Genomic DNA, 17057 nt, shown 5'->3' with positions numbered 1-17057 from the left:
TTGCCATGAAAAACAGGGTAATTTCAGGACCACAGTGGCTACCGCAAATGGTAATGCTTGAGACAGATCCTGGGTAGTTGCAGTGGTTGCAGCAACAGGTAGGGTAGGCTCTCACTTCAAATTTTTATAAATGTATGTTTTAATTTATGCTTTTCCGGGAATGTGTGTGACATGCAGGTTTGCTCTGTCCCTGGAGTGAGGCTAGCCAGCCTGGGCCTAGGGTTTGAACCAGGAGGCGGTCTTAAGCCCAAGGCAGCTGGGAAGAAGTGGCCACGTTGTTCCTGTTTTGGCAGGCTCCTCCCAGGCTCTTGGGAAGCTCTCCTTGCCAGATGTGGTGGTGGGAGTGCAGGAATCGTGGCAAGCTTTTGGAGTTGACTGCTTTTCCAGGAATGTGTTTGACGTGCAGGTTTGCCCTGTCCCTGGAGTGAGGCTAGCCAGCCTGGACCTAGGGTTTGAACCAGGAGGCGGTCTTAAGCCCAAGGCAGCTGGGAAGAAGTGGCCATGTTGTTCCTGGTTTGGCCGACTCCTCCCAGACTCTTGGGAAGCTCTCCTTGCCAGAAGGCAGGAGCGTGGTGGTGGCAGTGCAGGAATCGTGGCAAGCTTTTGGAGTCGACTGCTTTTCTGGGAATGTGTTTGACGTGCAGGTTTGCTCTGTCCCTGGAGTGAGGCTAGCCAGCCTGGGCCTAGGGTTTGAACCAGGAGGTGGCCTTAAACCCAAAGGGCCCTAGAGCCTTGACAGCATTAAACAACAATAACAATGATGATGACCAAGAGAGAGCTACGTTGGCCTAGTGGAAGGAAGCTGTGCTACCAAGCTGAAGGTGGGTCATTGTCATCTGTGGCCCTCAGCTATGGAGAGCTGTGTGTGGTCGCCATTACAAGATGGCGCTGATTTCCTGTTTCTCTTTGTTTGCCTTAATCACAAACAAGACCTTATTCGGGCACAGTGTTCTCATTGGTCAATAGCTTGATCTCACGTGGGGATAGGGATCCAATGGAGACATGACACATGAGGTGAAGGGTGGAGGACCTAGAAGGGGATAAAAGGCCGTGACCGCTCTTCTCTCTCTCTCTTGCTTCTGCCACCACCCTCTGTAACCATACTCCTGAGTAAACCGCTGTGAGAAGGAACCGCTGGTGTGTTGTGTCCTTATTCCTGCTGGACAGGCAAGGCGCGCAACACTCAGCCAGGTTCAAATTGTCTTTCTGCCAAACATTCTTCTAGGTGGTATAGCACTGGTCTGTGCGCTGCTGTACAGAGGTAACTCGTGGTTGCTGTGATGCTGAAGCCTGTGACAGTGATGTGCCAAACGTGGTAATGGGCACCCATGGTGGACATTGTTGGCTGGAGCTTCCCGACTAAATCAAGCCTGGAAGCAGGAGCGGCATCCACTTCCAAAATGGCTTGCCTCCGGAAAGTCTATGTATGAACAGTGCTCAGGCTGTTTGTTCATAGGGTCGCTATGAGTCATCTACGACTCGACGGCATTAAACAACAACAACATGTTTTAATTTAGCTTTCAATAGGGAGCTCTGGTGGTCTAGCAGCAAGAAGCTGCGCTGTAATCTTGAAGGCATCTGGTTCAAGATGACTAGCTGCTCAATGGGCACTCTCTATCTGTGTGATTATCTGCCTCTGAAAACCTGCCGGAAGGTCAGCTAAGTATGGGTTGGTTCTGACTCCATAGTAAACAGTAACAACAGCAAAGTTTTCAATATTTTTTCTTTTAAAAATTAATAATGAAAATATTTCTAATGTAGAATTTATGTTGATAGTGTTCCAATGCTATTTTTCTCTCTGAATAGTTTTACAACACATATATTTCTTGGGATGCAATTAATCCATATTAGAGGTCCTGGGTGAGATGGACTGACCCAGGGGTTAAACCAATGGATGCAAACAACAAAGATTCTGAAGAAGTACACAAGAGAGGTGTAAGTCAGAGTCAAGCCAAAGGCACCAAAGGGCTCAAACAAAGCAAGGACTGTGAGGATGGGACAGGACTGAACTGTTCTTCTGTTCATAGGGTTGTCATGAGTCAGATGACACTTAGCAGTAAAAACCCCCTAACAAAATAAGTAAGGAATGATTGGAAATTTGAACTCAGTGACTCCGGAGGACAGGAACCTGGCAATCTTTTTTTTTTTCTATAATTATATTTTATTAATTTTCATAAACATTTACAGAGATTTTGGGCTTCCACTCATTCATTGTTGCACTATTCTCTCTACCCTCCTCCCAGTTTGTTCTTGTCCAAATGCCACAGTGCTTGTCAAAGCCAGTTCTGATTAATCTTCTTTGTCTGTGTATCCTTTGCCATTCCCTATCACTCCTCCCTGAGAGAGACTTCACCCTGAGTCATAAGGAAAAGGGGACGGCGTATTCTCTTAGCTACTTCCTGCTGAAAAGGGACGCTGTGGGTTTCAGGGTGAAGATCTTCTCTCACTACTCTAAAGGGCCCCTTTGGCAGTAGGAAACACATAGACTATTATGGAGATTGATTTTGGAATTCAGATGCACTCTTATTGATTGTGCTTGGCTGTACATGTACATATCCTTCAAGATGTATCATGGGGGTGTTGCAACCTAGAAGACACAAATTTGACTAACAAGTTATAAGTACATGAGTCCAAAAATTATGGAAAAGTAAAAGAAAAGATTCTTTCATTGTTTTACAAACCCTCCCTCAGGTCCCCTCCACCATGCAGCCCTCGCTCTAGTCTCCTGTGATGACAGAAATACCCAGTTACATCTCTCTTTTAGACGGTTCTCTCCCTCCTCTGCTTCAGTGCAGTATACATTATTGAACCCATCTTACTCAGTGTCTCCCCAACCCCAAGGACAGTCCCATTCTACAACAGTGGCATCATGTAATATTTGTCCTTTTGTGACTGGGATAGTTCACTCAGCATAATGTTCTCCAGAGTCAACCATTTTGAATAATATTGCATGAGTTCCTTGTTTTTTAATGCAGCGTAGATTCCATTGTGCGAATATACCACAGCTTCTCTAGCCATTCGTTTGTTGATGGGCACTTAGGTTGTTTCCAACTCCTTGCTATTGTGAACAAAGCTGCAATAAACATGGGTGTGCATATATCTGCTTGGATGTCAGCTATGGTCTCTTCAGGGTATATTCCCAGTAGTGGAATTGCTGGGTCAAATGGTATCTCTATTTGCAACTTTTTGAGAAAGCGGAACCTGGCAATCTTAAAGATTTCAGTGTAGAAAAATCCTATAGGGCAGCCTATTTTGTTACATGGGAACATTATGAACCCTAACAAACACCAATCAGAAACCAGTGAGTGCTGTCAAGTCCTAGTAATATATTTAAAGAGGCTGAGGGTTTGGATTGGGATATAAGAGTGTTAGAAAGGGAACCCAAGGGGGGGGGAAGTGTTTTTATAGCTTTTGAATTACCTAGAAATGCACTGCAGTCTCACTTCCTTCCTGGCTGGAAGACTTGCTCCACTTCCTCTATCTCCTTTCATGTGCACTATTATACACCCTGCTCCCTCCATTTTGCCTCCTTCACCTTCAGCAACAGTTTCCTATAACTTGCAAACAGCTCCCCTTGATCCTCTGCTAAAGACCTGACAAGCATTCCCCTGTATGTCTCAATGTCAAGAAAAAAAATCACCAATCAATTGATAAGCAACATTATAATGGAGAAAAAATTGAGACTGCCAATGATTTAATTTTCCTTGGATCCACAGCCAATAAAGGTGGCACCAGCAGTTACGAAATCAGGAGACATACTGCACTAGGCAAAATCTGTAATCAGGGACTTCTCCAAGTTGTTGAGGTGCAAGGATGCCAGTTTGAGGACTATAAGGTGCACCTGATTCAGGCCATAGTCTTATTATTATTATTAATTTCAATGAACATTTTCAGAGATTTTGGATTCCCATTCATTCATTGTCGCACTTAGTCTTTTCAGTCACTTGCTATGCTGCTGAGAGCTGGATAACGAACAAGACAGAAGAATTAATGTCTTTGAACCATGGTGTTGGAGAAAATCTCAATATCCCATGGAGTAACAAAAACCCAAGTATGTCTTGGAGAAGGTACAACCAGAGTCATCTTGGAAGCAAAGATGATGAAGCTTTGTGGGCATGTTGCTAGGTTATTCCTTGGAAATGGGACATCATGCTTGGTAACATACAAGGACAGTGAAGGAGAGAAGACCCTCAACCAGGTTAGAATGGACAAGTGTCTATAGCAGTTTGAATGTGTCAGAGATTGTGAGGATGGTGCGGGTGATGACAGGGTTCACATCTTGTTCACAGGGTCAGTATGAGTCATAGTCGACTCGAGGGCACCTATCAATAGCAGCACATGGAATAACAATCTCGCCAAGGTGTAAAAGACTTTTCAAAATTGGGGCCCACCCACTTCTGGGATCCTCTCTTGGATCACACTCCCCTTCCCAGTTTCCTTAAACTTGTCAAAAGGAGATCCTGCTGACAGGCCCTAGCTCTTGGGTCAGGAAACACAATACCCGCACAACGTCTCTCGGTGGCACTGCGAGACACTGTCTTGTTAACCTGGGTGTCTCCTGGGGTCTCTGGGCACATCTGTATGCCGGCATTGCGGGGAACCATGGCCATCGGCCATCTCGGACGCACACACCCTAGGGCCCCCGGGAAGGGAAGTCTTCGCCCGCGGGAGGAGCGGGCCCCGAGATCCGGGACTGCAGCTCCAGCGCGGGGCGGCGAGGGCGTCGTGGGGCCCGGGGCCGCCTCTCGTGCCCGCGCCCGCGGCCAGCCGACACGATCTTAGGGGGCGAGTTCGTTGGTAAAAGCGGGGTGCGGCCCTGAGATACGGGGCCGAGCCCGACGGCAGCAGGTAAGGGACCGAGAAAACGGATACAGTCCAGCCCCCGTGAAAGTGGCAGTGGGCGCCCAGATGGTCACCCTGACGCCCAGGAGCCCGACTTGGCCTCCTTAGCCCGGGGGAGCCTTCACGGAACGGGAGCGCAGAGGTGATGAACGACTGAAGGCCGCACCTGTTTGTTTCATGTTGAACAGGGGAGCAGAGAAAGGGATGTCGTGGGCAGGACTGGGGCCACCTCACCGAAGCCCTGGCCTTTCATACCATCCCTAGAGGGAACTGATCGCCGCCATTCCCCTCCCCCACTTTGGCGGCTAAAGCGAAAGCGGTTTGAAGGAGAACGCATGCGTAAGAAACGAAACTATAAACCACAGAGTCTTGATTCCCTATTCGTCGGAAGGCACAGGCGCAAAGAAAGAAAACCACAACCGACACCAACCCAACAAAAAGAACGCCTGGCGGGTTAATAGGTGGGGCTTCAGCCTAAAGGGCTGGCGCACAACACAGACGGCGGGAGGCGGCCCCGCTGGAGATATTGCGCATGCGCCTGAGCGCAAGGGGGGGCGGTGCGGGCAGCTGTCTGCGCGTGCGCAGAGCTTGCTCAAAGCGCCTTATTTAGGTTGCGCAGGCGCTGGCTCGCCATTTCTTTTCAGCCCTGTCGGAGTTGGCTGTTCTGGTAAGTGCATATGGGTTATTGTTTGCCTTCGAGCGGCACGCAGAGGTACCGTTTTCGCCAGAATTGCTTGCTACCAGCCTCCCGGTAGATCCAGGATGCCTCAGTAATCTGCTGGCTGCTGATGGGAACCCACAAAAGTCTGCCGATTGTTGGGGAGGTCCCGGAGGCTTGCAGGCCGCGCGCCTCTATTGTGTGAGATGGAGGAGGAGGCGGAGCGGAAGCGCCCGCCGCCATTTCCTCGCCTCCACGCTGGCGCCCGGCCTGCTCGCCCTCGGATTTCTGCGGCGATACTGGGCCCCCGGATCTGCATCGGGGCTTCTGATCAATAATCAGAGGGTGTTGGGGTAGTTAACTCGCTGGGGTCAATGGCACACGCACGTGCCTGCCTGCTAATGAGAAACTGCCGATTTCTAGGGCAGAAGGCATGTTGAATTAATTTTTTTCTAAAACCGTATTCCTGTCCTCCCCTTGCAGCGTTAATTTCTACACCAGGCTTTCATTTAAGAGACGATGATGTTGGGCACTGAAGGCGGAGAGGGGTTTGTGGTGAAGGTCCGGGGCTTGCCCTGGTCTTGTTCGGCCGATGAAGTGCAGCGTTTTTTCTCTGGTGAGTTGGATGCTGGGGGCGAGAGTTCGCGGCCACGGTCGCCTGCGGGCGGGCCGGCTGGGGGTGGGGCTTGGGAGGTGTGGGGGTCTGGCCCGCGTCTCGGCGCGTCCCACCCAGGGGCGCCCCCTGGCGGCGCGCGCCCGCCGCCTGTTACGCAATGGAAATAGCGGAGGCTCCGCCCCCTGGCGGCGCCCGTCCCCACCCCCACCCCTTCATTTTTTTCCTGCCTTTAAGCAACAGGCTGTTTTTTTCTGTTCCTGCTGGGGTTTCCGAAAAAGTAAAATGAGGATCTACGAGAATATCCTTGCCTGATAGTAAGAAAATTGCTAAGTGACTGGGTTAGTTACAGTCTGCTTTTTTCTTAATAATTTTTGAAATAGTGAAAATACTGTTTCAAAGACTGGTATTTCCCTGGAGAGCGGCCCTGTGTGTCCAAAGTTAAAATGTCACTTCTTAATTTCAGAAATTTTCCTAATCCAGATTTGGTAATTGAAGAGGGCTTGCTCTTGCTCATTTTACAGTTGAGGACCCTGAAGTCCAGGAAAGTTTTCTTGCCTCCGTAACTTCGTTGAAGTATCTAAAATTTTGAGTAATTCCTTCCAGAATGTCCTTTTTCCCCTGTTGTAAGATAAGGATTACTAAATTGTATTTGCAAAGATGATTGTAGTGTTGACTTACTATCTGACTTTAGGACTGGTTAAAAAAACCGATCTGTAAAATGAGAACCAAATACACTGGAGGGGGGCGAGACTGGGTTTGGCTTCAGCTGAGCAACTCATTTTAGCTTGATAACTCTGATCCCTCTTTTCTGGTGAGTATTGGGCTTGCAGTTTGGATTTGAATGGAAAATGAATGCTGTTTAAGGTAAAAGAAATCACTCCCCAAATAATGCTAGTAAAGTAATGAGAATATGTTAATAGTTTGATGTAGAGGTTCTCAGACATGAATAGCGAGAAGCTGCCTCAAATACTGAGCTTTTCTGATGAATTCAGAAGAGAGGCTTCATTGAGGATTGTGGTTGGTTTGAGAGCATGGCTGCCTTATTCTCAGACACTAGAAATTAGTAATTTAGAATACTTGAGTCGTCTATTTGATATAATAGGACTTAGGCTGTATCACCCAGAAGTGGTTTTCTGTTTTAAATTCCATATTAACGACTGTTTTCTTTCCAGACTGCAAAATTCAAAATGGGGCCCAAGGTATTCGTTTCATCTACACAAGAGAAGGCAGACCGAGTGGCGAGGCTTTTGTTGAACTTGAATCAGAAGATGAAGTCAAATTGGCCCTGAAAAAAGACAGAGAAACTATGGGACACAGATATGTTGAAGGTTTGACTCATGTTGCCCTAGTAACAGTAAAAGAAACCAAACATAGCTTTTATCCCCTTCTGAATTTTTAGGTATTTGACCGCATGGAAATGGTCATCTAAGGGAGTTATGGAAGCTCTTCCTAGATCTAAAGGCTAAGGAAGTCTGAACTGTGTTTTCTAACTTTCCAAAATTGACTAATTCTAAGCACCTCTTTCAGTATTCAAGTCAAACAACGTTGAAATGGATTGGGTGTTGAAGCATACTGGTCCAAATAGTCCCGACACGGCCAATGATGGCTTTGTGCGGCTTAGAGGACTCCCCTTTGGATGTAGCAAGGAAGAAATTGTTCAGTTCTTCTCAGGTATGTAGTAGTGTTGGTTGCTGAGCAGTGAGTTTTGAATAGTTTCTGGCAACAAGTTGAGTTAGGTTAGTTACTTAAGTTCTAAGTGTACACAAATGAGTATTGTTCCTGGAAACCTTCAAATAATTTTAAGGCCATCTTAAAAGGTGAAATCTTATTGCCAAAATGCTAATTTCTATTTAGTAATTGTAGTTTAGAGTAGCTATTTAATTGAGGATTGTCCTCAACTGCTTAACTTTCTTCCCATTACTGTTCAGGAAAGTACTCCAAGTTAAAGGTAAGCTCCCTCACTGTTAATGTAAAGGTTAGGTTAATTATGGCCAGTTATTTTTGTCAGACACTAGTTAGTCTTAGGTCTATAAACCATTCAATGGCCAAATTATGTGTACAAAATGCAATTAAGTTAGCTAGGGAACGGTAAACCCACTTAAAGGTAGTCATTAGATAGGTGGAGCATTTGTATTACTTTTAATTGTTCTGGGCCTAAAATATTTGAATTTTTATGTTGAAGAATTAAGATTGCATGTTTTAACAGAAATGAGATATATTTTTGAATTGTAGTCTTATAATAAACTGGAATTAAGAGCAAAAAAGAAATCCTTTCATGGTTTATTGTATGCATTTAAAAAATAGCAGTTGTGTATCAAGTCTCCTAATATTTTGTCAGAATATTTGCTATCAAGTCTGTTCTGTTTTTATCTAAATTGGTGAGAATTGAATGATGTCTGTCAACTTTAAATATGAACATATTCATATTTTCTAGGAAGTGCTTTTAACCCTTTTTATAAACTTGGGAATGTATCCACGGAAAGGATTTTTCATAGACGGAATTTCCAGAAGTGAATCATACTACTGTTAGAGCATAAGAGTGCATGATTGTGTTGTGTAGACCAGTTGTTTGTTAAAAGTTTAGATTATATGTTTTCTTGTCAATATAATAATGATTTTAAGTAATGTATCAGTTTGTTTTTAAATGTTTAAACATGTAAATTTTTAAAATCTGAAGTTCCACTAACTTAAAAGCATTGAAAATGTAAAATGAGGTCCCAGGTCTGTCTTGTATTATTAAGTAAATGTTGTATTTAATGTTTGAAACTTTTAAAAATTGTAAATTCTCAACATGAAGCTGCATAGATGTTTTAAATTGTTGAATTCTTAATGCACCCTGTGTTAAACAAGTTTTCCTTAAATACTGAGCAGTGCATGGGGTGTGTTAAGAATGTATGATAATGGAACTTCATATTAACTGCAATGCATATTTAAACAATACTTATTGAAAGCATACCGTTCACCTAAAGTTAAAGTTCTGGTTTATTTAAAGCTATAAGAAGAATCATTTCTGGGCTTGTGATGTTAATATTGCCCCCCTACTGGGGTTATTTGTCCTTGGGTTGAAGGGTTGGAAATCGTGCCAAATGGGATAACATTGCCGGTGGACTTCCAGGGGAGGAGTACGGGGGAGGCCTTCGTGCAGTTTGCTTCACAGGAAATAGCTGAAAAGGCTCTAAAGAAACACAAGGAAAGAATAGGGCACAGGTGGGGATGGATGGTTGGTTGGATATGTCACTTTTCTTATGGTAAAAAATTAAATCCATATTCTCTCTGCTTAAAAAAAATCTATTTTCACAATTAATTGATGCTTGTCCCAATCTCCCAAACTTCTCTGTCAGAAATCCCATACTGTATTCAAATGAAATTTTAGGGTTGAAAACTTATCCCAGTTAATTTGGTCTTGAATTTTGAGTTCCAATTTACTAACCTCAATCACTGGAGTTGAGAGACTATGGCTTTAAAAAATTGTTAATGCAAACCTGGCTTTAGCTGTAATAACACCCATCTAGTTAAATTTAATATTACCATAAGAAAATGTGATACTTTCTGATCTTGTTTTTAAAGTTGAAATGCAACAAACTTTTTCTTGCTGTATAAATAAATATTCTGCATATATATTAATAAGCATAGCTTTCAAGAAATTGTCACAAAAGGTTTTATTCTCTTTGCTTGTGACTATTTTTCATTGAAGCATGCGCTTACCTATGCTGATACCTACTAAAAGCATAGGCTGGGGTATTGGCGAAAGGAAATGTGTAGTGTGGGCTAGACTGCTGGTGGAGGCTGGCTTTTTAGCCTACTTGCTATACATGCTGCCAATGGATTTAAAATTTGCAATGTTGAAAGTTGAGTGGAATTCATTCCCTCCTTTGAAAACATTTACATTATTCCTCTGTACCCTTAAGGTTGGGCTCTGCCTGAGAGGAGTGAGGATACTATTTTTCTATAAAGTTTTCATTTAATAATCTTAAGAGTGAATTTCTGGTCATTGCCTTTGCAAATATAAGAAACCTGGCTTAAAAATAATTGGTCAGTTTCATGGCTATGACTAGATTGTTTTCTTGTATAACTAAATAGCCTGTATGAAATGGACTAACTTTTTTTTCTCCTTCCCCATCTTCCTCCTCCATGAACAATGCTGTAGGTATATTGAAATTTTTAAGAGCAGTCGAGCTGAAGTTCGAACTCACTATGATCCGCCTCGGAAACTTATGGCCATGCAGCGGCCAGGTCCCTATGACAGACCTGGGGCTGGCAGAGGGTATAACAGTATTGGCAGAGGAGCTGGCTTTGAAAGAATGAGGCGTGGAGCTTATGGTGGAGGTAAGTAATAGTCTTCTGGGTCACAAAGAAGGTTCTTTGTTTTGGTGTTTGCATTTGAGTGACTACAGTTTTTGTCTTCCAGGTTATGGAGGCTATGATGACTATAATGGCTATAATGATGGCTATGGATTTGGTTCAGATAGATTTGGAAGAGGTAAGGTAAGAATGGAATTTATCAACAGAAGGATATTTACACTCTTGTCCATCTAGACCTCAATTACTGTTTTTCAGGAATGTCTGATCACAGATATGGGGATGGTGGATCTACTTTCCAGAGCACAACAGGACACTGTGTACACATGAGGGGGTTGCCTTACAGAGCTACTGAGAATGACATTTATAACGTAAGTATAAAGTGTACTCATAAGTCGTCACATAGTTAAGTATTAGAAAGATTTCAGGATTTTGGGTAATTTTAGAAAATTGACTTGATTCTTTTGAAATATATTTTAGTTCTTTTCACCACTCAACCCTGTGAGAGTACATATTGAAATTGGTCCAGATGGCAGAGTAACTGGTGAAGCAGATGTTGAGTTTGCTACTCATGAAGATGCTGTGGCAGCTATGTCAAAAGACAAAGCGAATATGCGTAAGTACCTTTACGCATTTGGGGCTTCTAACAGGTATATGAAACACCCTGGCATCCTCTAGTATGTTTGTGATAGAGAGGAGTAAGATGATGAGTATAGGAGAAATCTGTTACCCAACAATAGATTGTTAGGTATGTGGTTTGAGTTAAGTAGAAAAGTGGATCATGAGACTATTTAATGGACAATTCTGTTGATAGTTAAACTAAACTGTTTTTGAAGTTTGTGTTTATTATAAAAGAACTAAGGTGCTTATTTTCTTTTACCAACAAACATTTTTTAAACTTTTTTCTCATTTCAGAACACAGATACGTAGAACTCTTCTTGAATTCTACAGCAGGAGCAAGCGGTGGTGCTTACGGTAGCCAAATGCTAGGAGGCATGGGTTTGTGTAAATATCACTTTAGTGTCTTTTTTTTAAGCTAACCTTGTATGCCTTTTTTCTCATTTCAGAACACAGATATGTAGAACTCTTCTTGAATTCTACAGCAGGAGCAAGCGGTGGTGCTTATGGTAGCCAAATGATGGGAGGCATGGGCTTATGTAAATATCGTTAGTTTTTTTAAAAACCAACACTTACCTATAGAAGTCAGTTATGTTAGTATTGCGTTTAGTATAAGTTTAGGCAGTGAAAAATTTTCTTAGTAATTTATTTTGTCTTGACTTAGTATTTAAATCAGTTCTAGAATTACTTAGACTAGACAACCCTGATTAAGTACTCAAGGTTGGGTGGGGGGCAGTAAAAAATCAAACTAAGTAGCCTAAGCATAAACCTTACGTTGAAAAGAACTATTTGCCAAAACCCCCCCCCCCACAGGATCAAAATGAATTGGCATAGTACATGCAATTAATTTGGTATAATGAGGACATACTAACTTAGGATAATAAGGAAATTAAGGCAGAAAATCCCACTAAAATCTAGGCAAGCAATATCACAATCTTTACAAGTTGCCTCTAGTTAGGGACCATTTTAGTGCTGTTGAAGTATTCATAGTACTAGACATTAAGGTGAAAAGTTTGTGCATAGGTAAAGTCAGGATATACTAATAGCAAATCAAGACTAGAAAATCAGATAGAGAATTACAAGCCCGGTACCACCAGGTACCACATGACATTGGGGACATGGCACTGATGTTCTCTTAATTTAACAGCAAACCAGTCCAGTTACGGTGGCCCAGCTAGCCAGCAGCTGAGTGGTGGTTATGGAGGTGGCTATGGTGGTCAGAGCAGCATGAGTGGATATGGTAAGCATGGCTTTTTAATAAATTTCTTAAGTTTTAGGCAGGTTTCTTTAGTTGGTAATATGCAGGCTCCTTTTTTTTGGGGGGGGAAGATATGAAATTGGGTTATTAAATGTATACTTTTGACCTTCATGTAAACTGATGGATAGTTTTTAGAAACATTGGGGAAGGGGAAGAATCCTATATAATAAAATAGTTATAATGCCACTGGAATGCTGCCAAATTGGAAATATTTGCTTCCATTTGTTAAACTAGTTCATTTTGTGTTTTTGTTAGCATTAATTGAATATTACATGGAGGAATAATTTTATAAAGTTGGTGGGGTTTAAGACCATATTTTCTAGTCAGTTAACCTAGGGTTGGTTTTATTAAGCTTTTTCAATTGGTCTTAAAGAATGGTGATTTTTGGTATTATAGTCTTACCCTACAAAATCCTTTTGCAGACCAAGTTTTACAGGAAAACTCCAGTGATTTTCAATCAAACATTGCATAGGTAAATATTTTCTCAAAAAATATAATTTAAATTCCCAATAGCAAATACTGGTATGTTGTAATAACACTTTCCATAGCAGTCAGTGACTGACTTTAACTTCATGGAGGCTGCCATTTTGGGCACAGTGAGTTAGTTGCCGTTAGTCCACCTTTGTCATCTCACTTCCTGCCCATTATGAATAGGAAAAGCAAGAGACAACCCCTGTGCTCCCTATTCATGCCATTCGATGGACAACATTGTGAATGGTTTTAGTAAATCTTTTTTAAATGCCTTATTTAGCTTTAAAAACGAGTAATTTTTGCAATTTTTGAAAAACACTAGTTTTCCTTTAAACTTAATTTTCTACGTTGATCCTGAAACCTTGTAAATGGTTAGCACAAGAATCTGGCAAGTTGGTACTGCAGAGAAAAGGGGTTAATTGAGACTAGTTTGGGGTCTGATTTCCCCTTTCCCAAACATGCTTTTTGCCACCTGGACAGCAGCCATATATACTCTTAAAAATTTTTAAACTTCCTGCTGTATTTTATTAGACTGATGATGTGATACTTTCCCTAACTTGTCAAATTGATCTCTTGCAGGTAACCAAGAAACAGTGAACAGCAGCTACTACAGTAGTGGAAGCCGTGCAACTATGGGAGTGAACGGAATGGGAGGGATGTCTAGCATGTCCAGTATGAGTGGTGGATGGGGATTGTAATCCTGATCACTGACTCTAGTGAACATTTTTTTAAAAGAAAAAAAAAACTCACATTTAACAGTTTTTGCAATACAAGCTTGTGATTTATGCTTACTCTAAGTGGAAATCAGGATTATTTTTAAAGATTGCAGGTTGAGTGTTTTTGAACAGAACACATTCATCTAGGTGTACAACGAAGTTTGAGGAAATGAACTGTGATTTTCAGCTGTTCTCAAGTTAGTCGTTGAATGTACTTAACAGTAAGCGTATTTAGGTTAAAGCCGTTCAATTATGTTAAATGTTGCTCTTAGTGCATGTTGAAAGACATGTTTTTGTTTTTCAAGAATACTCAAATATAGGAGCCCTTGTCTACAATTAAAAGTGAAATATTTGGCATGTTTGTTATTTCTAGTTTCATTTAATAACCTGTAAGGGCACGTAAGGTTAAGCCTTCCCCTTTTTTTCAAGTTAATGGAAATGAGACGCAATACCAATACTTTAGGATTATGGTCTTGGTGTTTGTATGAAATTCTGAGGCCTTGATTTAAATCTTCATTGTATTGTGATTCCCTTTTTAGGTGTATTGCGCTAAGTGAAACTTGTCAAATAAATTTTCCTTTTAAAAACAGCAGTTTGTCTTGTCTGTGCTTCAGTGTCATGTGGACTATTTCTTGGTGCTCTTTTCCTGCCTGGGGCGTAGGTGACAGTGTAGCTGTGGCAGAGTCTCTTCAGATAAGGCTGCTTTGTAGATGTCTCCAGGCTGTTCTTCCAATCAAGGTAAAAAGCTTGCGGGAAGGGCTGTATGTTTGACCTGGTTGCACGTTACCTAATCTGAAGTGCATAACTTGATAGTGGATCATCTGCACAAAACAGGGAAGAGGTGTGTGTGGACTTAACTGCATGGCCTGCATGTCCACAAAAGCCTTCCTTCAGGCATGGCTGAGTAACAGACAGTAACAGTCTGATTATATCTTTAAAATTTAAGTGAAGACCTTTAAGAAGTAACCTTGCAGGTTGATGTCTGTTCCTTTTAAGTGCCAGTCCACCACAACTAAATAGTGACTGAACCACAGAATAGATCTCAACCATGCCCAGTCCTGCACCATCTTCACATGCCATGCTCAAGTCAACCTCCACCTTTCCCAGCATGTTTTTTCTAAGTACTGGCCCCTTTTGATAAGATGCCCAAAGTATGTGAGACATGTCTCTCTATTTTACCTCCTTAAGATCAGAGTTCATTCTGTATTGTAGAATAACATAATAAAGGCAAATATTTTCTCATTGCCTTAGAGTTGACTTTCACTACCGCCAAAGGTTTTTTGTTTGGTTTACAGCTGAGCCTCCTAATGAGTTTTCAGAAGTTTAAAACATCAGATTGTCCATCTGGAAGGAGGACCTGCAGAGCAGCTGGTGGATTTGAACCACTTGCCATAAGGTTGGCAGTGTAGCTCTTCACTACTGAGCCTCCCAGAGCTTCTGGATGGATTCAGACAGAGGTGCCCCTTTGGGTCAGCATAGCTCTTACTGCCACCAGAGCTTGCTAAATACTATTGTATTTACAGTTGTGTATCTTGTTTGTATACCTAAAATTTTCACATTTTTGCTGGGCAGTTAGAAGTTGGAGCAATTACAGACTGAATTATCTTTTCTAACTAAGAGGTCTATGGTTTGTGAAACTGCCTCAGTCATTTTTGTGATACTTAGGTGTGCTGAAATTTGAATTTAAGATAGGCATATAGGCATCCCCTTAGAGTTGCAGATGCTTTTTACTGAAAAGGTGCTGTGCTGTTGGTTTTCTTAGGTGTAGTTCAGGAGTGTTAGGTATGACTGGCTCATTGTGAATACTGAGTATCTTGCCACTTTAGCCATAGGTGGTAGGGTGCATATTTGAGATGGGCATGGAAATCCCTGCTGTGTATTCGGCTATGACTACAGTTTAGTCCTGGTTGAATGCTGTATAGAGAAAAAGGCTGGTGACATAGAAATAACTTGAATGTCACGGAGACTTTGTCTTCTAAGCCTGGTAATTGAGGTTTTGGCCAAGTTACTCTGCTTTATACTATAGAGACCCAATGGTGAGAAAGGCCTCAAAAGAGGGTTAGTCATTGACCCTAGCCCTTTGTTACTTGGAATGTAGGAAGACTTCTATGAAACAAAAAGGCCAGCTGGAAGAGAAAGCTGATTCAGAACCACTTAGTTCTTTATGACTTAGATGTGCACTTTGAACCTTGGAATCACTGCCTTCCACTCTTCACTGCTTAGTTGGGAGAAGGGTGTCGGATGAGAGACTGTGAAAGGTTCCGAAGTTCAGTTTTTGAAGTTGAGAAAAGTTTTGAGCAGTAAACCCTAAATTGTTAAACATTTTGTTGCTAAGCATAGTGAGGCTGGAGGAAGAGGTGTGCTAACAGCAGGGAAAACAGTTGGTGCTAAATGTGCGGTTGCTGGGAAACTACCAAGGGTCTTGAAATAAAACTTGGTAGAAATTTACAGACTTTGGATTTCCATTCATTCATTGTTGCACTTTTCTCTCCTACCAACCTTCCCCCTAGTCCAGTACCCTCTTGGAAAAGTGAAAGAAAAATTGTTTTATAGTCCCTGCCTAAGGTCCACTCCACTATGCAGCCTTCGCTCTGGACTCCTGTCATGACAGTAATACATATCCCTTTTAAACAGTTTTCTCCATCTGTTTCAATGCAGTATACATTATTGAATCCATCTTTCTCAGTCTCCCCCAACCCCAATGTCAGTCCTGTTTTACACCAGTGGCACCATGCAGTGTTGTCCTTTTGTGACTGAGATACTTTACTCAGCATAATGTCCTCCAGGATCACCCATTTTGAATATCACAAGTTCCTGCAGCGTAGTCCATTGTGTGAATATACTACAGCTTCTCTATCCATTTGTTTGTTGATAGACACTTAGGTTGTTTTTTGTTTCCAGCTTCTTGCTAACAAAGCCATGATAAACATGGGTGTGCGTAATCTGCTTGGGTGGCAGTTACAGTTTCTTTGGGGTGTATTCCCAGTAGTGGAATTGCTGGGTCAAATGGTATGTTTTTTGCAACTTTTTGAGAAAGTGCCATACCGCCTTCCACAGGGGTTGCACCATTTTACATTCCCACCAATAGTACATAAGGTTTCCAGTTTCTCCACAACCTCACCAGCATTTGTTTGCTGTTCTGTTAAATTTTGCTATTCTGACTGGGGTGAGATGATACCTCATAGTTGTTTAGTAGGTAGTATCTGCTTTATGTGTAGATAAAAGCTAAGGGTCCCTTGTTTGAATCCCTATGGTTACACTAAAAAGATCCTGTAATACCAGAATGGTTTTGAGGTATTGCAAATTTAGCACCTGGGGTGCCACAGAACTAAGGAACCAATGTGGAATAAATTCAGGAAAAAGCAGCCCACGAAGGGAAAGGTTTCTTTTCAGGGGCTAAGAGCTCAGACGGCAAGATCACTGGCTGGAAGGCAAAGGAAGCAAGTGCTTGCGTGCGTGTGTGTTTGAGAGAGGGTGAGAACAGAATAGAATGATGCCTGACAAGGTTATTTGTCTATTCTAAAAACTTCAAGCCACTGACAACTCTAGACTGTGGATTTATCAGTCTTCATAAGCTTT

General features: G+C 42.2%; 1 protein-coding gene across 1 annotated transcript; it reads left to right on the top strand.

Annotated features, from left to right (window-relative positions):
- Positions 1-6019: 6019 nt before the first annotated feature.
- HNRNPH1 (heterogeneous nuclear ribonucleoprotein H1 (H)) lies at positions 6020-12763 on the top strand. The gene is made up of 12 exons (XM_006898111.1): positions 6020-6116; positions 7289-7444; positions 7644-7787; positions 9185-9323; positions 10264-10442; positions 10525-10596; positions 10653-10786; positions 10896-11031; positions 11331-11390; positions 11483-11572; positions 12181-12273; positions 12714-12763. The coding sequence occupies exons 1-12, from the start codon at positions 6020-6022 to the stop codon at positions 12761-12763; spliced, it is 1350 nt and encodes a 449-aa protein (XP_006898173.1).
- Positions 12764-17057: the final 4294 nt, after the last annotated feature.

This window comes from Elephantulus edwardii, unplaced genomic scaffold (genome assembly GCF_000299155.1).
Source record: "Elephantulus edwardii isolate Elephantulus edwardi_28Jun2011 unplaced genomic scaffold, EleEdw1.0 scaffold00221, whole genome shotgun sequence".
In the NCBI taxonomy this organism is placed as follows: domain Eukaryota; kingdom Metazoa; phylum Chordata; class Mammalia; order Macroscelidea; family Macroscelididae; genus Elephantulus; species Elephantulus edwardii.
The sequence above is the reverse complement of the archived record's forward strand: the minus strand, read 5'-3'. Positions and strand labels throughout refer to the sequence as shown.

Bases quoted from the DNA above. Each gene is read 5' to 3' on its own strand.
- HNRNPH1 (XM_006898111.1), top strand. From the start codon at position 6,020: ATGATGTTGGGCACTGAAGGCGGAGAGGGGTTTGTGGTGAAGGTCCGG. The intron at 7,445-7,643 runs GTTTGACTCATG...CACCTCTTTCAG, and splicing joins GGGACACAGATATGTTGAAG to TATTCAAGTCAAACAACGTT. The intron at 11,391-11,482 runs GTAGCCAAATGC...TTCTCATTTCAG, and splicing joins AGCAAGCGGTGGTGCTTACG to AACACAGATATGTAGAACTC.